This window comes from Pollachius pollachius (assembly GCF_949987615.1).
Source record: "Pollachius pollachius genome assembly, chromosome: 5".
In the NCBI taxonomy this organism is placed as follows: Eukaryota; Metazoa; Chordata; class Actinopteri; order Gadiformes; family Gadidae; genus Pollachius; species Pollachius pollachius.
The window spans coordinates 15,432,683-15,456,508 of record NC_136938.1 but is presented as its reverse complement, the minus strand read 5'-3'; the positions used below and the strand labels follow the sequence as shown (position 1 = coordinate 15,456,508).

Here is a 23,826-nt window from a genome sequence, read left to right as displayed (position 1 = left end):
AAAGATTGTTAATCAAAAAGCATAACGATCACACTGCTTACAGCCAAGGCCGCCTTAATGCACAGGCTTACCTGGGCTGGAGCCCCAGGGCCTACGACTATCAGGGGGCCTATCATGAGCTACAGAAAAAAACAACATTTTTTTATTTTTTATTTTTTAATACTGGCTCATAATAGGCCCCCCGATCGGCGTAGGCCCAAGACAATGTGCTTTTTTTGTTTTTGGGCTTACAAAGATCAGAGGCCTATCATGAGCCAATAAAAAAAAGGGGGCCACTAGCTGGGCCCACACGGCCACTTGACACTGCCAGTTGCCTAACCCCCCCTCTCTCAGCCCCAGGGCACAATGGCAGTTAATGCAGGCCTGCTTACAGCGTTTACAGCAGTGCTCTTGTGCCGGCTGATGTTTCCGTGCTGCCATTAAATACAAACACTTATTTTGCAATCAAACAACCTTGTGCCATTTTCATGCCTGTATATTATATTTCAAATTAATAGAGGGAACATAATTTTTTTACCCACAATGAGGTGTTAAATGTTGTATATTTAACTGATGCTATTAATTAAGTCAATGTTTGCTCAAACCGTTGAGATACATGAGATACAACCGATTTTTGGTACATTGGATGTATAAACAGCTGGTCAAAGCTTTAATTTGATTGCAAATTACAACTGTAGACATCAACTATCCTAGTATAATTGTCAGAATGTCATAGACTCATCTTAACAAACAAAAACACAATATAACATCTGGTAAAACTATTAAATAAACATTTGGCAGACAGACTTGTTTAACAGCTGCGTTGCAGAAGGGTTCATGTGAGTACGGAAAATGTAAGCAAGGTTAGCGCCACCTGATTAGGGCAATTATTTTAACATAATCTAAAGCACACTAAACAATTTCAGTACCAGACGGTTACTTACAGTTGCTTGCTGTTGATATGGTCGCTGATGAGATGGCTGTCAATTTTCCAATGAGTCATCAACGATTATCTGGCATGCTGGTATTAGAAATGCTAATATATAATCAAGTTAATAAAACACTTCAGTAGGCTGTTATTTTATAATGACATGTACATTGCAGAATTCTAATACATAGAAAGATATGCTGTTCATATACAACATATCCTTCCATGTATTAGTATTTTGCATTGTACATTGACCTGGGTGAATACTGGATTTTGGTAAACTGGATGAGTGTTGAAAAACTTGCTATAAACACAGGGCTATGACGTAGTCGTAACATTACAGCACAGCCTGCCTTTTTTAAATAGTTTGCAACATTTCCTAAACCTCACGCCAGCTGGCCAGTGTTCTATGAGCTAAAAAAACCCTGTTAACCAATTAAGGGCTAGTAGTTCTGAGATCTTCTGGTCTACTGGCACAGGGATTAAATTTTGTGAGTTAAAGTTTCAATTTTTGGACAGAATTTAATCACCACCCTAATATTTTAATGATTCACATATGGCCATGGTATATCCGCACACTTCCTTATGGATTATTATCCATTATTTATACCATGGCCAGTGAAAATTCTAGTGTTGATAGGTGTGTATTATTTTCCGATACCAACACTGCTAGAGTCTCATCAATGTTCTACACTAATGCGCAACAATACCTTAACTCGCATCAGCTGGCCAAGTTTTTTTTTTTGCTAAAATAACCTTTTAACTCACAACAAGCATTCAAGCAACAAGCATTTAACCAAAAGAAAGAAACTATATCAATACAACTGCAGTCATCCTCAAAATGAATGTTACTATTGTTGTTTGCATCGTCACATCTTCTGGCAAACTGCTAGGGTGCTACTATCTTAAACATGCATGGTACATTTGCGTAAACAGTTACTCAATGTTTTATGAAGAAAATATATCTTTGTTAAAACAAATTCAAATAGCAAAGAGTTTTTGTGTACATGCGACTATGTTTAGAATGCTTTTGCGTTGCCAGGTCTTTTCTATTAACTGGAGTCCTATGGGGGAGGGGAGGTTCTTACTCCATATAAAACTCCTGTTAACTATGGCGCTTGGCTGAATCCGTTCCAGGCATTACTAAGGCTCATGTATGTTTTAGATAGGACCATTTGTGTTTACAGGAGCACAACAAATTTTCTAAGGTAAAATCTCTTATTTCTTTGATAACTGACCACCTGGTCATGTTTATCCTTTCCATAATTGTTGTATGAATATATTCAGAATTAAATGCAATTGTTAAATCCATTTTTTTGGCATGTCACTTTTCCACATTCCAGAGTTGGGTTGCAGGATTACAGCCCCGGTTTATGGCCCTGCTTAAGCTCAAGAATCAGGAGGTGTTCTAGTTTCCCATGTGAAAATGTGTGGCGGTGATGCACTAGTGATTTGTTTAGAGGACATGCTCTTGGAATGAATAGTGGCTCCCTGCGTGTGGCTACACTGACACCAATTCTCTGCACGATTCCATCTCCCCTCATTCTAAAACCAACCACCACCAGCAAAAGACCACAGCACCTTCCCCCTTCCCTCTCCCATCCGCCTTGCACTGCCTGTGTCACCCACATCAGCTCTAAGACCTCTGTCCTACGCACTCTCCGTGTACATGTTCAGGTTTTTTTGATCTTTCTACTCTACTCTTTGCTGTGTGGGGGAGGTGATGGGGGAGAATAGTGAGTGTTCTGAAGGGGGAGGGTAGGGAGGGTGTGTTGGCGCTCAGCCCTGCAGGCGTCAGCCCCCGATTGGTTTATGGCCTCCAGAGCTGTAAAAACCCAGTAGGGCTGCTGGAGTGTACACAACACCCCCGTCACACACACCCCTCCTCCTCCTTCCCTCACTTTGAAGCCTGTGTGGTGGAACTCTCTGCTTTCATATGTTGAAGGTCTGCATGGGGGTGTAGTGGTGGACGATGGGCGGCGGTGGGAAGCGGTGCGATAGAAAGCTGTTTTCGATGATGTACACACATCGCCTTTAATTACATCGGGAACAAAATGGAACTGAATCTGCTTTATTTCCTGAGAGGCCACTACCAGCCTGACTACCGAGTCTGGCATTCAGCACAGTCCACTGACCAACAAGATGAGGTGTTATCCCCGTCCATCTTCCTTATGCCCATATGCCCTCTTTAACAACCCACCGGGCTGGCTTTCATATTGCAGAAGGCCAATTGCTTATTGCGACAGGCTGCACTTCCCCGTCTGCTCGTCCTCTTCCCCCAGAGACCGCAGCAAATGGTCTTCTCTTCAGCGTGGCACAACTGAACCAATGAAAACCAAATGAGGAAATCAAGGCGAATCCAGGCACAGTGCGGGGGGGAGGAGAAGAAACAATAAGCAGAGGCCCGCCAGACACAGCAGAACGGGGCTGATTAGCGCTGATGTTGAGCAGTCTCCCACTCCGCTCTGCATGACAAGTCTCATACAGAAGTGTGTGTGTGTGTGTGTGTGTGTGTGTGTTTTGGGCACTTCTCCCTCAGAATGCTAAACAGCTGCTTCCCCACCTACTCCTTTTGCTCTTGTGAAAGTAAATTAACAGGCTCCAAATAATTGTCTGCGCCTAGCCCAGCGACACCCAATGAAATGGATAAGGACAATAGGGCAATACTGACCATTTCCATAACAGATTTTAATGTAAAAAAATAATCCTTCAATGCAATTATGCACCAGTTTTAAACTTTACATTTGTTTAATTCTGCACTGCATCAATACCCCTAAAATGTTATCTTAACCTAACAGAAAATATGTAACTAAAAAATATCCTACATAATATCCAACATTATATTGTGGTGTATATATGGACTAGCAAATAATGATTTTTTAATAGCGTCTTTCCTCTAAATAAGATATGTTTATTTGTCAGTCAGTCAATTATGCTGACTAGAGTTTAAAGATCCCATGGCATGAAAATTTCACTTTCTGAGGTTTTCTAACATTAATATGAGTTCCCCTAGCCTACCTGTGCTCCCCTTAGAAATTTTGTTGGGTGTAAAACGACCACTAGGCATTCTGCTCCGCCTTTGAAAAAACAAAGCTCAGACGCGCCGTTTTGGAATTTTCCCCAAATGTCGTCATAAGGGGAGATACCACCTCCCCTTTCTCTGCCTTGCCAGCCCAGAGAATTTGACCTGCCAATGAGACAATGAGTTGCGACCGTGCGAGCACCACATGTGTGTGTGATTACACACACTGGAACGCAAGTGTTGTAGACTTCTTTGTTATTTGGATAACCGTTCTGCTGTTGGTGTTATAGACCATAACACGTCGGTTCTTTGACGTCTCTGGTATTTCCACAATGAGACTGTAGTTGGGGTTATCTCAGCTATGGTTGAGAAGGAATTGGGGGAAAGGAACTTTGGCTTTGACTCCCTGAAGTACATGAACTGCGACATGGAGGAGAAAGGGATTGTTGCCTGCAATTGTCTCCCGCCGGAGCCCCACTGCCAGCTGCCGCGAGGCACCACCACCACAAGGCACCACCGCCCGGCAGCCGGCAGCGGGCAGCCGGCAGCGCGCGGTTCAGTCTATTTCAGATTTATGCGGAAGTGGAAGAACCAGAGATGTCGGAGAACCCGTCGTTTGAGATTCATAATATCGTCTGGAGGCGCACACAGCTTTTGGCCCTGATAATATATATTATATGATATAGATATCTATGCATAATATAATATTATTTAGATAATAGAGCTCCAATGTGCGACTGGCTCGTAGTGGCTGTAATTCTGCACCAAGGCTGAATTTCGGGAACGTCTTCAAATACTGTGTTAGGGGCCCACTAATATCTATATTAAAGCATCCATAAAATAGCATGCCATCTGACCTTTAAAATCAACTATTTTTTGGTTACATACTTAGCCATGTATGGATGGAGAAGATGGACTAGGATCAGGACAATGGTGGGGGCTGGAAACGTATGGTATTTTGTGAACAGCTCCCTACCACCAATCTAAAGACATAGCAGAAGGTGCTCTTAGGGTCGGCAGACCTGCCTTTAGCATGCTGATACCTCCAAATGTCATCCCTGAAATGCTGGAGAAGTTTATTGCTGTTGAAACACTGCCCAGAATGCCTTGGCTCCTACTTGCAGGGCTTGGGGGTCACACAGGGGGCCCCTCTGGCAAAATACTTTAGTTCCATGCCAGTGGCCCCTACCACACACACACACACACACACACACACACACACACACACACACACACACACAGTGTTGCATCTAGTTGAGACTTGAAACAAGTATTTTCTCCTCAAGCTGTACTCACTGATTTCCTGTTGCACGATAAAAGGTAGAGGAATACAGGAATCTTGCGAAAATAGTTTTTTGCCAAATAGAGTATTTGTTCAGCCAGTACCAGCAAAGAGGCTGCCTTATGCCGCTAGGCTTCTGTGCCCTTTTGAACAGCAAGTATCAAAGGTCTCATTTACCCGCTTTAGGAGAGGGCTGCCTGCTCATTGAACTGGCTATAGCAAATGTCTTGGAGAAATGAATGGCCATAGACAGGCAGACTTTAGCCAAGCAATGACCAATGGGCCATTGAGAGTCAAGACATTTTTCATACATGTCGTACATTTTTGACATGTCTCTACTTTTTACTTATAATGTCTACCCAATTCTGAACCTCAACTGTTTATCCTATTTGCACCTCTTTTATTCTCCAATTGGTAGCCACTGTCATCATGGCTTGTCTGTTGCCAAGACATCAAATGGAGGTTTACATTTCATCGCTGGCTTGCTACAAAGCCATTGTTACTGCCTAGCGATTGCATCGTCTTTCTTTTGTTGCGTACTCTACAATGTTGTGCGAGCCAATGTCCTGAGTTATCATGTCTGCTATATACATATCAACAGGGGTAGGACTTATCCTCCTGCAGCAAACCTTTCTCTTAATCTCACCTCCATCTTGTTTGAGAAAAAACACCTGAGGTTGTGTTCGAGGTTGAGAATGAGGGTGGGCTGGTTAGGCTGTGTCTACAACAACTGTATCTATTTATGCAATGTGTTCAAACAGTCGAATGCATGTCTACTACGGGCTATGAGATGCACCCATTGTAGTGAACATGATTTATTTTGAGGGGGAATGGGAGCGTTAAACTGGGGGTGTAAGGTCGACAGGCTTTGGGGGGCCCAAGGTAGAGGGGGCCCCAAGGGAAGTTTTGATTTTTTTTTTTGATTTTTTTTTGATTGTTGTTGACAGTAGCGTACCGTGGGGTTTAAGTCAGAGCTTCAGTAACGAACTCCACCAAAGGCCAACCCCCAAACACTCAGACATGCACAAAAATGTCATATTAGGTGCCGATCCAGCCAACACAGCCACAATATGCACTACTACATAACATCCACAACAAGACAGTTGATCTTCAGCAACAACAACAGCGCACATGCACACCACTTTGCATTACCGCAGAGCTAGAGTAATGCAGCATCACCATCAGATCTTTCCTTATGTCACTCCGTAACCAGATTGCACATCACACAAAAACAAGTATTCACAGTTATTGTTATTTTCACCGGATGCTTTCGCAACTTCAACGGATTTAATAAAGTAGCCTATAGCGACAATGTTACAAGTGCAACGCCAGTTCATTAACAAAAATGAAACATACAAGTAGGCCTTTATGCCACATATTTTACAACAGCTATTCCAGCCAGAATATTAAGCCCACAGGAGTAGTAGTAAACAGGTTCATTTAATATGCTTATTAAGCGGCATCAACACACAGCATTACCATTAAGCCTACTGCCAAAATTCCAGTAATATATTTGTGTTTCCAACCATTAAAAAAATGTGTTATAAACTAAAGTACCACAACGACATTATCGCTCCTACACAGTGCAAAGTAAAACTCTTCCATCACCCATGGCCTGATGTTTTAAAGCTGCCTTGGTGAAGCTGTTAAGACTGCTAAATCCGGCACTGTTCCATGTCCCCTCACTGATGTTGAACAGCAAACACGGCCAGTAGAATAGCTTGTTCTGAACGGTGCTAGCCGTTAGCCAGTCATAGCAGCTGTAGTTGCACTCTGTAAAGTGCCGCACAAAACCTTTACCGGCCTGGGTCAGCCCATCCAGCTTCGGTGTAGGTCTTCCTCTTGAAATCAAATCTGTCTTCTCTCCAAACGATCGCCTTGAAAAAGGCAAACAAAGGAGATCAGAAACAGGATCGCTAGGTGCTGTGAAGGTGGTGGCCATAGTAGTTCACTATCAACTCTGTACCGCCAACCATTCAAAATTCGCTGATGACATCACCGGGGGCCAGCGCCGGCATATTGCTGGGCCCTGGGGCCATTCTATTATTACACATCAACATTTGATTGGCTGATTACACACGTCAGTCAAATTTATTATCCAATGGGAGCTGGCAGCTTCAGCGAAAGGCTAGCAATACTTTTACTGCTGGCCCCGCTGGTCCATGTAACCTAGCTGTGATGCGATATTCAGCTGAGCTCAGCCTTACAAAAAAAAACGTTTTTCCTTCTGGAATTATGTTGTAAGTACTGAAAAAAATATGGAACTAAGATGCGTTCAGACACAAATTAATGTAATATAATAATAATATATATATATATTATTTAGATTTTGACAGGGCCAGCAGAGAAGGCCCTGTTGGCCCTGACGGCCCACCACTGGTTGTTGAAATAGTTTAATAACATAACTAAATGTCATGATGAATATTGATCAAAATGTAAGCTTAGCTTATTAGTTTAATAAATTTGTATATTATTGTTAAACGTAAAGACTGCTAAGAAAGGTGAGCACAAACATTTAAACACACAAGATGAAACCCCATTCTTAACTACCTCCGTTATCGTTGCTAAAACAAACAGAGACAACCCAAAGCAAGAGCAGACAATAGGCTACACTCATTCAAATGATGAGGCCTTGGTTATTAAGATAAAGGATAAATAAATTCTACAGTAATATTGCAACAGCAGGCTACTGATTTGAAGCAAACAAATATTTAATTAATATTTAGCCAATTTATGCCTTATAGTATTTAATGGACAGTCTTGTGAGGTTCCGTTTTCTTATATAGTAGCTTAAGTAGGCTGATAAATGATGGTTAAGTCATAATGGTAAGCTTTGTGATATGTTGGGGTATGGCCCTTGGGGTGGGGGGAGGCCCCATCAGGACCTCTTGTATATAGGGCCCAGAATTTTGTGTTGCGCCCCTGGTGACTGCTAACGCTGCAAACATGTGGGAAGCATACTAATGCTCTTATCCATCGCCTCCAAGTACTGTAAGGGATTTGACCTTTTACAAAGGGTGTTACTCTTTTCTATGGGAATGACTTTGAATTTTCACACATTTGAGGCTGAATTGAAGCGTGGGAGAATTCTCAACATTTGGAACTCCCTTTTTTTTTAAGCCCAATGAGGGACAAGCCTTTGTGTATGTATTTTCCACCATTCACTGAAGTGTACTTTATTAGACATACATTCAAATAAGGCATATTATATTCATCCATAGACATGCGTGAGGGTTTTTAGACATTTTGGTGTTATCTGATATTTCACTGTTGATGTTCTTCTATACAAATGCACTAAGTGATACAATTAAATCAACTTGATAATTAATAAGAATGCACTAGGCTCTATGTGTATTGAGTATATGCATCGAGTCACTGCACAGAACCTCAATACTTTACTCCATAGTTATGGCTGGGTTTTAAAACAGTCTTAATATTTACACTGCATTCTTTGGACAAGCTCCCACTCTCGTCACGTGTCACGAATGCAGAGAAGCCCTTTAAGATGGACTGCTTGGAAATGTGCTCACACTTGATTGCTCAAACCTTTCATTTGTCAGCGGCGCTATGATTGCCCACGGCAGCGCCCAGCTACTCTTTGTTTCCAGCCTGTTATGCCTACCCGGTCTTATTTTTCTCATTGTTACCGTCACGCATTCTCTCCACAAGCATTGACTAAAATCTGTTTCAGGCTGCAGCACTACGCAAAATCCAACTGTAATGTATAAACTGTTTACTGGGAGATAGCAAACCTCATTAGCAGCTACATTTGAATCAACATCTCACTCTGTGCAAAAGGTCATAATTACCAGTAGCTAAAAGCACTATTCTGTGGTTTGCTTTGATTCAAAGGGATTTCACCTAGACTGTTCATAGTAAATCCTTTGCAAAATGATGGTAAACTATCATTTGCAGGAATAATTTTGTTATTCACTCACCAGCCTTAACTGATCTTGTCATATCACATGGAAGATAACAAAGACCCTTTTACAAGGGTCAGTCAGGGAAAATGTTATTAACCCCTTGGCAAAGGCGCTTTGGAGCGGAGCAGAGTTCAGTCAGTGAACCCTTGGCCCCAACAGAGTTGACCAGCAGCAGGGGGCCTCTGATAATGTGGCCCCCGCAACAGACGTAATGGAACACGCCGGAGTTGGAGCGATGCCGTAGCCGCTGACCCATGCAGCAGCCCCCCCACCAGTCCTCCCCACAGTGGATTTTCCCCTGCTATTAGGCTCTTTATTCAATAATGGTGCACAAGTGCAATGCGGAGTATAGTGTGCAGATTGGTGGGGGTGCCGTTTGTTTGCAGCAGCACTGAAAGGAAATGAGGTGAAATTACAGGCCAATTCCTCATTAACGTGGGCTTCACTCAACCAGCCAGAGTAACCCTAATGAGCTTTAGGTCAAAGAAAATTGAGGTGGGGGCAGGGGTTGATCGGAGCTGGGAACAGGGCTTTATTTTTCATACCAAATCCCCCCACCCAAGGCAACCTTGTTGCCACCACCCACGAGCCCACCCACCGCAAACAAACCCTCACTGAACTTGGTGGATCTTTTTTTTCGTTCCTTTTTTTGTTTTTTCTTGTTTTCTGACCTAGTCTGTGCCAACTGTTCAAACAAACAGATGCCAAGTGGAGACGGATCACAGGAGCAGTGTGCACTTATCGTCCCTGCGTGTAAACAGATAATCTATGGGATAACTGCTCAGTGTTGTGCTGTGGAGTTTTACTCCACCTCAATCTCACACAGGAAAATCTGTTTGGTGCGTCCTGAAAGTTTTGACATTAACATCTTTCTCCTGTCTAGAACCTCAATAACATGAAAACCAACAACAACATTTTTATGGCGTATGGAATATCACCTGCTGAGTTGATTTAACTATGAAGATTTAACAATGAAAAATACAAAGAAAGCACCAACCTATGCAGAGACCTCCCATCCTTGATAAATAAAAAGACAATGTTGCCTGCTGCAAAATATTAGTATTTTTTTATGTATATAGCGAGCAATTTACCACCCACGTTTCTGGAAAACGTATGCAGCTCATAACCATCCAGAGTCTCCAGAGCTGCCTAGTGGCCAAATCTGTAAAGTGCTTATTTTCGTTTTTGGATTGCTGTAGAAAAAACATTATCTGCCATAAAGATACTAAGGACTTATATCACATTGAGAAAATCTCCACAAAGTATTATGAAATTATATCATTACCTTTAATATTTTATGCACACGGGTGTTAATTGTAAGGCCAAAACATTTAATGAAGCCTCCACTTCCCAAATTATGACATGCAGGTCGACACCTCTTATTTAGGGTATGATAGGTCTCTAGTGGACGGGGTTAAGCAATTAAGGAACACTATAATTTAGGCAGCTTGTTTTCTGACATATTTCTCATAAATCGGGTCAGATATTCTCGATAGAATTTCCATCCAGGTACTGTTGGTTGGTTTGTTTTAGGATACTAGTATTAAATGTATCATTACAAGTTAATTGTGATTAAACATACTGACATTAAAGCAAAGAAGTAAAACATACATTTTCTAATTGTACAGTTGTGCCAGTTATGGCATCTAAAAGTCTTTCACTATGCAACGAAACCCAAACCTATAATGGCCTAATGAGGACATCTGCTAAAGGCTATGTTGTGGAAATATTGCAGTCCAATTGCATGGCGCTTGCATTGGGCAAAGTGTAATCCAATTAGTATCAAAGTCTTGACCGTGATGTGAAAGCTAGACCTTTGACCCATCATTATCTTCAAGCTCTCTTTTTGCTGAAAAGGGATACATTTATTTTTCAAGAGTCTATGTGAATCAGAATATATTATTCTGACAGTTCTACATTTCTGAATAGAAAACATGTGTGTGTATTGGCTACTCAGATCAAAGGCTGATCCCTGGTTAACACCATATGGTGAGAATGTTGAATATAAACGAGGATGGGGGGGGGGGGGGGAAACAAGGTTTATTTTCGTTCTTTTTTTACCAAAAAGCTATTTCAAGGTTGGACATGAAATACCGGAATGCTATCTTGTAAGATGCCCTGGGATTTGCTCCACTTGTGGCAAGGGAAAGCAATACAGGTTAGATCCTGAGCAACATGAAAGGCTAGTCATTCATTTGCTCTGCCTTGATTTTCATGTCAGCACGACCAGCTGCCAGAGCCATTTTGTCTTAGTGTGACTGGAGAGTGAAGGAGGGAGGGGGGCTTAGCCGGGAAAGGCATTTCAGAAACAGGCTAGGGTCCTTTAAATGTTATGCCGCGTTTCCGCCGGCGGGTGCGCTTGGGCCCAGCACGCCTTGGCCCAGTAGTGAAGGTGCGGTTTGGCCCAGCTCAGTTACGGCTCGTGTTTCCACCGCCGACAGAACGCTTATGGTAGGGTGAGGTTTAAGCCGGATGGCGATAGCCAAGTCAGCTACGTAAGCATCATGACCTCATAGCAGCCCGACACAGTGTAGACTGCTAATAAATTCAAGGATAGAGAAGAACATGACACAATGAACAAAGAGCCACAATGTAGGATATCCAAGAAGGACGTCAAACTTTTGCGTGACATTATCTTCAATGAACTAAGCTTTCGCCGTTGTCCAGAAATACTTTCCGGGTACTGTGTTTGTTTGTTATTATCCCCCTGTCGCACGGAAGGAACGATTCCGTCGACGATTCAACAGACGGCGTGTGTAGCTCCAACTTGCTGGTACCCTTTCAGACGTCTCAGTACCCCAACGGAGGAGTACTGCGAGACGAGTACGGCTCATCACGGCTCAGTCCGGACCCCGCCCACGTTTGGCGCCATTAGAGAAAGCTTGACTGCTTGGCCTCTCGTGTGCCCTCTACACACACAGATCCCTCCCCTTTTGATGTGGTTGACAGTCTGCACAAGGGACATGGATGCAGTGACTGTGCTTGTCGCCTAGTGTCAGTTGTTCGGGTTAAAGCTTTATAAATGCCCTGTGCACGCCATGGCTGAAAAGTGAGTTTATCTGTGGGGGGAATTCGATGGTATGTTGAGAATGAGTTCTGCTGTTGAAAAGAGGAAATTTGAGAGAGAGAGAGAGAGAGAGAGAGAGAGAGAGAGAGAGAGAGAGAGAGAGAGAGAGAGAGAGAGAGAGAGAGAGAGAGAGAGAGAGAGAGAGAGAGAGAGAGAGAGAGAGAGAGAGAGAGAGAGAATGTGGTGAGCCAGGAAGATTTCCTGAGCTAATAAAATGCTTGGAGGAACAAGGGCTGCCAGCAAGCATTCCTGTGCCATTAGATAAGTCGGCTGACTGCAGCCTCTGGTTTTCTCTGCAGTGCCTGAGTAGCATGTAGAGGTCACCTCTGGGAGAGTGGGGGTTTTAATACATTTAGAAGGTCAAAAGGGTAGGTGCCTCTACCCTTCTTTAAATGTAATACCTTTATGTCTCAAAAGAGCCATTTGTATTTGTCTGACCACTTGGTAAAAGCTACACTGCACATGGCACAGTCTGTTGAAGTCGCTCTTCATTAAGAATGCAAGGTTAGATTTCCATGCATGCAGAGATGAACTCATTCTCAATGACTAGTTGCAAATTCACACCAGCCACAATACCCATCACACATTTCCGCAGTCACAGCAAGGTCAAGTACTGCGTCAGGTTCAGCGCTTCAAGGCAGTGCCTAAAGCAAAAACACCTAAGCTGCTCTTCGCATAAGCACTCAATTCAATGGATTTTTATTCTCCATATAAAGACTTTGGCATGTATGGTTCAATATCTTTTTATTTTGTTTTTTATGTATGGTTGAACTGATTGCTATGTGTGGTATTCTTCTTGTCTTCACCCTTTCCATGCATTCTTATGTCATATAGAGGACGGTAACAAAGGAAAAACTATTTCTCCTTGCATCACTTTCCTTCAGAGATTTGTTCCCCAGGCTTTGTTTTATTTAAATGGATAGGAGGCTCTGTGAATATTCTCCTGTAACCTTGCTGTGATCAGTCTGAGTATGACCTGCTGCCAGTGTCTGATATGTCTTGAGAAATTCTAAGCAAGGTCTCCACTTGCTGTATAAGTCCTTGGTGTCCCCACATATTCAGTGTGCATAGAGCATGAGTCGATTTGCTTCAGGAATAGGCTCAAAAAACACGGCTTGTTGCCGTGTTTGTGGTTAATCATTAAAATGTATATTTCGGTGAAGAAGTGTGCTGATTGCAGTTGCTGATGTCATCATTATCCACCCAATTGTCATTGTAAAAAATTTCTGCCATCTCTGGCCAACAAAAACAATAGTATGTTATTCAACAAACTTCCCCTTTTACCCCTTATTTTGTTGTATTGTATGTGGAGTAGGGCTGGGCGATTAATTGAATTTCAATCTCGATTTAGATTTTAGCGTCAAACGATCACAAAACTAATATAATTTAAAAATATATAATATACATTTTTTTTTATGTTTTATAGAAAGTGCATCTGGATACATGTCTGTACATTATTTTGGATTCGAACATTTTCTTTTTGACCATTTTGTGTATTTTTTTAAGGCAAATTTCAAAGTTCTCAGTTACAAATTGTTTTTTTGGAGAGACATGCTGAATAAATACATCATGATTTCAAACTCAAAATTAATCGTTTGAATAATCGTGATTTCAATATTGACCAAAATAATCGTGATTATGATTTCTTCCATAATCGAGCAGCCCTAATGTGGAGCACTGTGAGTCTGCCAGGTGTATGACTTGCCTTTTGTATTTGTACTCATAAGAGACTATTTTCTTCACAGGGATGCTGGTTGTCAACGTGACTTGGAGGAACAAGACGTATGTGGGCACTTTGTTGGACTGCACACGACATGATTGGGCTCCCCCCAGGTAAAGATCTAACGACGCTTAACGACGCGTTTTACAATTCGTTCTTTGTAAATTAGCTGGACATTTCATCATAAATATGTGATACACAGGATGATACAGCACCTACTGGTGCCTCTCAATATGTGTTGGGGTGCCACTTCACATTGCTGCTGGTTGGAAAATTGGAGCTACCTTCAGGGATTTTCACAGCTTCTGCGCCTTAGAAAGAATTTACTGTCACGCAGAGTAGTTTCAAATGTCAGGGTGTGAAAAAGAGTATTGCTACATGGCTGCCATCAATCATCAATTCTATTTTCTCTATCCAAGCTGTCACTTGGTCTCCAACCTCATAAAAAAGAGCATCCCATGATATGAATCAGAGAAGCGTTCACAGCTTGTGGATGTAGCCTCCAGTTGCTCTCTGCCCATGTGTAGTGGGGCTTGCCTTTGTCCATGCTAGTCTTTATCTCCATTCAGGGGAAACGGCACACACTGCTTGCTGGCAAACTGCTGACGTCCCCGGAGGAAGTGATAGAAATAGAAAACTCCCCTAACAAGCCAGATTCTGGAATCCAATTATTGTGCTAATAGCTTTTCCTCAACATGCTATCAGATTCCCCATCTCATAGAGATGTTTTTAGATCATCTGGGTGGGGGCTTACAATTTTTATAATTCCTGCATGCGTCTTTTCTTTTAATGCTAAGACTGCAGATTGTGAAGAATGGATTGGATCCATTTTCCAAACACTGGAATATAGAAAATAATGCCTGTTCAGTATCTGTGTAAACGCTTGTTTTAAAACCAATTGCTGAATGCAGTACAAACAATAATCAATATTACAGCAGAGCTAATGGCAGGCACAAGCAGTACCTGGACGATTTTAGCAATCATTGCTTCTAGAGTGAGGTTTGTGAGGCTGTATTTGCACCAAGATACAGTTTGCAGCACGACTACATTAGGGACACAATATGAATAATTCAGAAAGCTTTCAGCAGACTGAATATAAACTCTGGCTTGCAATGAGTAATGAGTCTAAATTCCTGCAGCACTGTCAGACTATGGATGTATTCTCATTCCCCTGCTAGGGCTCAAATTGTTTGGAGAGGCATGTAGGGGAGGCTGTGACTCATCCTTGTTACAGATTGCTAACCTTCACTGCTGTGTGGCAAGATAATAACATTACAATTAAAGAAACATGAGGCCTGACTGCTATTTTTAAGGATTTTAATTATCTAGTGATTAGAAAGCACATTGATTTCTCACAACATTGTGTGGTCTGGCTAATGTCAGTATTTATTGGGAAATGAAGAGGTTTTTTTAGTTCTGCTTGGTCGGTTTTGTTATGGTTTTTTTGTCGAGGGAGGTATTGTGGTGTACGGTGATGGATGCAGTTGAGAGTGCACTAAATGTCAAATTGTCATCTCTTGGAGGATTTTTTAAGGAGACAAAGTAAGTTTGTCAATGCTAGTTTCAAAGCTACATAATGCCCAAACACAAATTTTAAACATTTGATTATACATTTCTGACTTTTCTTCTGAGATGATGCAGAATAATGATTTGACATTTGCATAAAGAACAGATACTGCTTAGGTGGGCAAAAATAAGAAAAGAGTACATGAAAGAAAACAGGGAAACCTAAATCAGAACAGTGTTATCTATTATGGCCAAAGTAATAATTATGGCGAAACCGCATTCTACCTTCTGTAGTGGTAAAGCCAACCCAATGCTTGACATCATAACATCTTTGGAAATTGTTTTGTTGAAAATATCATAACATTTCTGAATCAATATAGGAAAATGTTAAATGTTTTTAGTTATATAGCTGACTAATGTCTTTTTCTTGCTCCCCTAGGTTCTGTGAATCTCCCACAAGTGACCTGGAGATGAGAAACGGCCGAGGTCGGGGCAAGAGGATGAGACCCAATAGCAACACCCCCATTAATGAGAACAGCAACTCCTCTGACAACAAAGGCACCAACAACAAAACCCGCGCAGCCTCTAACAGTAAGGGCAGGAGGGGCAGCCAGACACCGTCAGATCGCCGCACGCCTCCCAACCCCAACACAGAGGACATCAAGGCTAGTCCCTCCTCAGCTGGGAAACGCAAGACCAAACCCACCTCTGATATGGAGCCCAACTCCAGCTCTGAGGACACGAAAGGCAACAAGCGTATGCGGACTAACTCTAACAGCGGGGCAATAGGGCCCAGCGGTCTCCTCATCCCTTCCATTAAGACTGAGCCCCTGCCCCCTCCCCTAGACCGCAGTTGTCCTTCTCCCGTTCTTATCGACTGCCCACATCCAAACTGCAACAAGAAGTACAAGCACATTAATGGTCTCAAGTACCACCAAGCACGGGCCCACAACGATGACGATATCAAGTTGGACATGGATGGGGACAGTGAATATGGAGAGGACTCCACCCTCCATCCGGAACCAGGGAACTGCAACGGGGCCTCTATCTCCCAGAAAGGCTGCTTGTCTCCAGCACGTTCAGTCACCCCAAAGGGAAGGGGGTTTGATGCTCAGAGCCCTTCCCCGTCCCCGGGGAAGTTTGGCTCAAAGCAGAGTAAAAAGAAAATGGCTGAAACGGATCCAGAGGCTGCTGGCACACCAATGGATGGGTGCGAAGATGGAACCTGCCTTACTGATGAGGCCAGTAATGATGGCTCGGATGACAAAAGAGGCGTAGACAGGTCAAAGAAGACTGGCAGTGGCTCTAAGGCTGAAAAAATGGCTCAGAAAAATATGAAGTCACCCCGACCTCTTGGCCCCGTAGCCATGGCAACACAGCAGATATATTCCTTTCCTCCTGGAAACCCAAACACCCCCCCTGGCCTGACCCCCATGATGCAGGGCATCCCCAAGAGCCCCCAAATGAAAGGTACCCAGCCCAAGCCCCCTGCCATTGGAGATCCAGCCTCCAGCACCACCAAGAAGAAGAAAGAGAAGAAGAAGAAAGAAGGGGGAAAGGAGGCTGACAGCCCTAAGCCTCCAGGAAAGAGTGGCAAAATGGAGGAAGGCAAGCTCGACTGCCCTGACCAGGGGAATAAGGGCGAGGGACTCCTCAATGGCTCCTCAGATCCCCATCAAAGTCGCCTTGCTAGCATAAAGGCGGAGGCCGACAAGATATACAGTTTCTCCGACAATGCCCCCAGTCCCTCTATTGGTGTAGCCAGTCGGAACGATGGCAGTGGGATGCCACAACCTCTCACACCACTCCATGTGGCAACACAAAATGGCGCTGACAATTCCTCAGTCAAAACAAACAGTCCGGCATATTCGGATATCTCCGATGCTGGCGAGGATGGTGAGGGAAAGGTTGAAGGCGCCAAAGTCAAGACAGAAGAACAGAGTGTTCGGGAGGGTGCCAAAAAAGCCCTGTTTCCCAACCAGACACCCAACAAAGATTCACCTTACTATGCTGGCTATGATAATTATTACTCACCAAACTATGTTAATCCAAATCCCAGTGGACCAAACCCCGTCCTGCAGTTGGGCGAGGAGCACATAAAAATCAAAAGGGAGGAAGACCAAGACCAAGGGGATGAGAAGGTGAAGGTTGAGGCTCTAGAAGAGCGCAAGGCTGACAGCATCTCTGGGCAACAGCAGCAGCAGCAGCAGCAGCAGCAGCAACAACAACAACAACAACAACTACAGCAGCAGCAACACCAACAACTTCAACAGCAGCAGCAGCAGCAACAACAGCAACAGCAGCAGCAGCAGCAACCCTCTGTCATCCAGCAGCGCTCCAACATGTACATGCAACCACTGTACTACAACCAGTATGCCTACGTCCCCCCGTACGCATACCATCCCGACCAGGCTTATCATAACCACTTACTCAACACTAACCCAGCCTACCGACAGCAGTACGAGGAACGGCAGCGGCAAATGGCAGAGCAGCACCGTGCTGCAGAGAAGAAGTCAGATGCCGCCATAAAAGAGCGAGAGGCCTCCATGAAGGACGAATGGAAGCAAAAGGGCCCCGTGCCTCCAAGCCTTTCCAAAGCCCCCAGTCAATCAGACCAGGTCAAGCTACCGCAGCCCCCCGGCAAGTCCCGGGACTCTCCCTCTGAACTTTCATCAAAATCCATGTCGGCGATGAAGGGAGAAGACTCAAAGTCCCAGCAGGTTGAAGGGCTGAAGATGAAGCTAAGTGAGGGAAGCCACCATGGGAAGGAGGACATCAAGCAGGGCCTTGAACCAAGGGGCCAGCCCGGGATGGAGCAGTCCATGTGGTACAGACAGGTGGGTGACAGACCTTTTGAGGAAGACGCAAATATGAAATATCAAGTAGATATCCATCCTTTCGACGGAATGCAAGGTAACCAGCTCCACTGCAGTGAGGATATAAAGTGGCTAACTAGCCTGTAGTCAGGAGACATTTTATCTGTTGCTTGGCAACATCTTCAAGAATCCTGAAGGCGCAATGGTATTTTAAGCGGTCTCTCATATCTCTAATTACTTGTTGAGACGGCCTTTGTTAAACTGGTGCAATACACAAAATGGCACTTAACTGTGAAATTGTTGAGTCTTAGTCATTTGGTTATAAATGGCATATTAAGCTTATATTTATACAGGGATCACATACATCAGTTGGCTTAACATTGGGTGTTGATCTTCTCCATGATTCAGTACCCTGACAGCCAGAAGCCCCACTCTGAAGAGGAGCAGCAACACCAGCAGCAGCAGCAGCAGCAACAACAACAGCAACAACAACAACAGCAACAACAGCAGCAACAGCAACAACAGCAGCAGCAACAACAGCAGCAGCAGCAGCAGCAGCAGCAGCAGCAGCCCCGGTGGAAGGACGAGAGGGACAGAGAGCGGGACCGCGATCGCAAAATTAAGGACGACCGGCCAAGGCCCAAGGACACTAGTGGTGGCCCCAAAGAGGAGGGCAAAGAGGGGGGAGGTGACCCCCGCATCTCCTCTGAGGACCACCGGGCCATGGGCAAAGACCCACCAATGCGCACCAATGCCCACATGCAGTTCTCATCGCCACTAGCACAGCACCAGGGCTACATGCCTTACATGCATGGCTACCCGTATGGACAGGGCTACGACCCCAGTCACCCAGGATACCGGGGCATTCCACCCGTCATGATGCAAAATTACCCAGGTATTGAAAATTCAATAAGAAAAACAATCTCTACAACTCTAAAGTTTGTTTTCAATTCTTTAATTTGATATGTTTGTAATGATTAATTATAATTATTTCCATTACCAGGTTCTTACATACCTGCAGGTTACCCGTTTTCACCATATGGGGTAAAAATAGCGGGAGGCGAGGAGGGCGGTGACAAGTTGCGCGCCAGCCCCACCGTCACCAAGTCGGCCACGGACTCTAAAGCCCTGGACATCCTGCATCAGCATGCCAGCCAGTACAAGAGCAAGTCGCCCACGGTGGGCGACAAAGCCTCTCACGAGAGAGGGGAGAGGGATCAGGAGCGAGGCATGGGGACAGAGCGGGAGCGAGACGCAGATCGCCCGCGTTCCTCGCCCTCCCAGCGCATCATGCCCTCCCACCACCACCTGGCCTACCCGCTTCTCTCGGGACAATATGACCTGTCCTACGCCACCGGTTAGTGCTACACCCACACACACCTGCTTCGATGTTGGATCGCCTACATGGAATTGTGTTATTACGTTTGTTGGCCCAAAGTGTCTATGCTAATTTATTATAGAATAAGCATAGAGATCCTTTTGTTATATTGTGCACATGGAATGGGACAGTGTTTTATTTGTGACGGCATTAATGTATTGCACAAGAAGTTCCTTTTAAACGATGATGATGGGGCTTTTGCAAAGGAATGTATAACTGCCCGTCTAAGAAAAATGGTGACACTGCCACAGAGACTGATGTAGACGATAAGATGAAACTACTGAGATGGACAAGAGTGCTGTCAGCTAAACTGCCAAGCAAGAAGAGGGCACAAAGCAGACAGTCACGTGCATAAACAACGCTGCAAGTGAAGTCCATTACAGAGCGCCGAGGCGTATAAATCTGGGCAGCGTTATTGAGCAGACAATTTTTTGTCCCTTCCCCTGACACAGGGGAATGCTTCTCTCTCCTGTTAGTTTTTAATTTGAACCAAAGTCAAATGCCTCTGATACTCTATCCTGATCGAGTAATAGTTGTAGATTTTTGTTAGACGTAACCTGTAAAGAGGCTTAGCCAAACGAAGCCCTCACTGCGACACATCAAGCAAACACCATGTGCAGTGCAGCACTTAGCCACTCGGCTCATCTATTCTAAGCAGGTCTTCTGAGGACAAGTGGATCACTGCGTTGATAATAGAGAGACACACGGGAAATGGAACAGGCTGCAAATCCCAGCTACCAGGAGCTACATCCACCTCTAGTGGCGGCTCGTGCAACCTACCACTGCTTGTTGACTATAAACTTAAGCATTGAGGTGTTTCCCATCGATGAACAGAGTGATCCATGCCTACAATATGTTCATCCATTTTTTGGATTTCGGTTGTATTTTTTTTCATATTTGGCTATGTTTTAGATTTTACTAAACAGTGCATTCAATTGCTGTCTCCTTTTCTCCATGCCGACAGGTAAACCTGACCGACACAGCTCCACCCTGCAGAGATTCATGTGACTGGATCACATGGGAAGAGGCTCACCCGGGGGGTTCCCTTTTGGACATCAGTTGAATGGTGTTCCTGTCTAGATTTTTTGTTCCCCCCCTCCCCACTTGCTGCCTCCTGCAACCCCTTCCACCTGTTACCTTTTGGCGAATGCGCGCCCCCCACACAAGAGGATGAGACCCCCCCGACTCCAAACCTCAGACAGTAGTAGGACTGATATAACCCAGGTTCAAAGCCATCGCTCTCTGCCCCGAAATGCAGAGGAAACATCAACCCGCTGATAATCTAGTCTTTGCACTGTCAACAAATACAATGCAAAAAGAGAACTGACAGCAGATATATATTTTTTTTTATTATTGTTGTTTTGACTGCATTGTTGTTTTGTCATGCGCATAATGAAATTGGCAAGGGATTCTTTTCTGGGGGGTTGGCTGAGAGGAAAGGGGAGTCGAACTCAATAAACAAATGACAAAATAAAGTGAATCATGTTGAAATGATTGAACTATATGTCGGGAAACAACAGTATATCCTTAACTTGACAGATGTGTTGGCTATATTAGACGGGAAGAGGGAATACTTTCTGCAGAGACTCGAGAGCCTGAGATTGAAGTTTCCATTCCATTGTTATTGATTAATCCCCCCCCCCCCCCCGCTGTGTTTCAGGGATGTCATGTCTTGCAAAAAGACCGCAAACACCTCATTGGAGAATAAACACTATTAATTACTTTGTTATTTTCTTAAACATTGTTGCTTTCCTAGATCTGTGTGTTTATCTTTCCCTCACATTGAAATGGCCACATAATTAGTTCAGTCTTTACTAACGCTCATTGCTACTCACTTGGATAGTTGGCTTCATTCAAACATTATCAATGCATTGTAAGAAACACTGATGCTACATGAAGCTTCACTTTAAGGTGTGATGTCAGACACCCTACAGCTGCTAATACCAATATAAGCCTCTTAGGCGAAGAAGGAACCAATTTAAAATAGATAGAAATAAAAATAGACGGCATAAAGATTAGCTTGGAACGGACTATGTCAAATGGACAGCCTGTTGATGTCAACCCCTTAAAATACTTTTACCCCTTAAAATAAGTCCCACATAAGCCATTCATCAAATTTTGCACACCAAGCAACAAATGCATTTTTCAATTGGGGCCTAGAAAGAACAAGATTTTTGGCTCTGTGGACATTACGATTCACTTTACTCCCTGTAATCCTCTGGGGGTTTCATGTAACATCTGATTCACGTGCCATTCACATGGATTTTATGTTTTAGTTGTAGGCATGTTCATGGGAATTGGAAATGGCACATGCATAAGTTAGGTGTGATTTTTTTTGTTGTGAAAAATGCAGGTATGATGGGCCAGGCAACATTCATTTCCTCTTTTTTTTATGATCTGTTGACAGAATTCTGTTTGTTTGAGGCATCCGAATTATAAGTAAAGAGTGGTCACGTGGTCAGCAAGTTTTATTCTCTCAACCTCTCCTTGCTCCTAAATGTGTTCTTTTTTATGTGGGGGGTGGGGGTACGTTTCTAACTTGCATATATGATAGTTTCATGGTTGACGTGATCCGAGATTTATGTCAAGCCACTAACTCGTCTCCACTTTGATACCCTCTGAAGTCACATCACCCACATAAGGTGGTCGGAGCACTACTCTCATGCAGGAAGCAGCCAATCTGAATTCAAAGGGTTCCAGGACATTCTGTCACTCTGCAGGGGTCAGCCACAGCCTCTGAAGCGTGTGCATTGCAAAGCAGAACGGTGGTGTGATATGAATCGGAAGAATGTGACTGTCTTTGTACTTAATCTGGTAGGGTAATCTAGGCAGCTGTGATGTTGTCTTTAAAGTCAGTGGGGTTTAGTACCAGAAAGCTGCATACCTATAGTTTTATCAGACAATGGTTGTGAAAAGTGCATTTGTTCTCTCTCTGAGAGTAGTAATGTTATCTCGGTAGTTAAAACAAAACACAGTGAAGAATCATATATACTTAAAATGTATGAAAAGCCAGAAACAGTTATGTTTGCTATCATCCTAATGGAAAGTGCTTGGCTCTGTATTTTGCAGGAGTGTATTTCTTTTTTTTCTTTTTGCTTTGGTGAAGAGCATATTTATTGGCAGGCGGTTGTCTCAATTGGTGCCTAGCTGAACCCTCTCCTGTGAAAAACAGAGACAACTGCTTGTTTGTCTTTTCCTGACCCACCTACTGTCACTCTAAACCTCAGAGTACCTGTCACTCTACCGGTACTTGCAAGGATGTTTACAATGTGTTAATTTCTTTCCATGTGACAAAATTCAGAACCCCCCCTTCCCCCCCCCCCCCCCCCCCCCCCATGTCAGGAGTTTGTGTAAAGTGTACATTACCATGGTTCTTCTTTTATACAATACTCTGTAACTTGCCTTTGTAAATTTGGGCTGAAAAAAAAATAAATCTTTTTATGAGATAGTCTGTCCTTGTGAGCATGCTTAAATGGATTAACATAACCAATACAAACTGCAGTAGCTATGCTTCAATGTTTGTGAAATAATTTTATTATTTCAATATTGTATGTACAACTTGGTTATGGGGTCCGACGCTCCGAGTGTAATTTGGCCATTTGGCCACATGAGAGCAGTAGGCTACCTTAAAATAGGCACCGTGTGCGCGCGTCAACGTTAGTATGAACAATGTGTCAAACAAAAACGCTAATATTGTCGAGGTCGATAAACTCCATCTGCTTTCTCGCTTACGGATGCATTTAAATATGTAGTAGGGTAGGTAAATATTTTTTTTCACTTCAGGTAGCCGACTAGACGTCACACGACGCAGTAGACTATTACGATTGTGTAGAAAATCTGAAACCATTGTTGAGCAATAGACTGTAATGGTTTATTTTATGCCGTTTGTCATAACTGTGATATATCGAGGTGTATCAGCAAGCCTCGGTGTGTAAGCCTCCTTCCATGATACTGTTTTTGCACTCAAATCTTCCATCATCAGATTCGGTGTACGGATGAGTTTAAATAATGCTGCAGTTGTGGAATAGGGCGATGATGATTTGTGAGGGATGATTATGCCGAGTACAACTTAAATGTGATAACCTCTGGTCGGGAGGAGAAGGGCTGGACCACAGATCCACGGAAGGGGGGAATAGAGAGGGGCTGTGGGCTGGGCAGCCGGCTACGGACACCAATGTGCTGAGCCAATGGTTTTTCCAAAGGAC

The 23,826-nt window shown here is 43.7% G+C and overlaps 1 protein-coding gene across 3 annotated transcripts in view; it reads left to right on the top strand.

Annotated features, from left to right (window-relative positions):
* LOC307075822 (zinc finger protein 609-like) overlaps positions 1–23,030 on the top strand; it is a gene marked incomplete at its 3' end in the record, with an annotated part of 99,356 nt that extends 76,326 nt beyond the window's left edge. For 2 of the 3 annotated variants that reach the window (XM_079736524.1, XM_079736526.1), the window contains 5 exons: positions 13,947–14,034; positions 15,867–18,264; positions 18,652–19,138; positions 19,247–19,600; positions 20,586–23,030. In XM_079736524.1, the coding sequence (XP_079592650.1) occupies positions 13,947–14,034; positions 15,867–18,264; positions 18,652–19,138; positions 19,247–19,600; positions 20,586–20,629 (3,371 nt within the window). Of the gene's footprint in view, positions 1–13,946; positions 14,035–15,866; positions 18,265–18,651; positions 19,139–19,246; positions 19,606–20,585 lie in introns of those variants that run through there. The other variant, XM_079736525.1, reaches the window with a different exon arrangement.
* Positions 23,031–23,826: the final 796 nt, after the last annotated feature.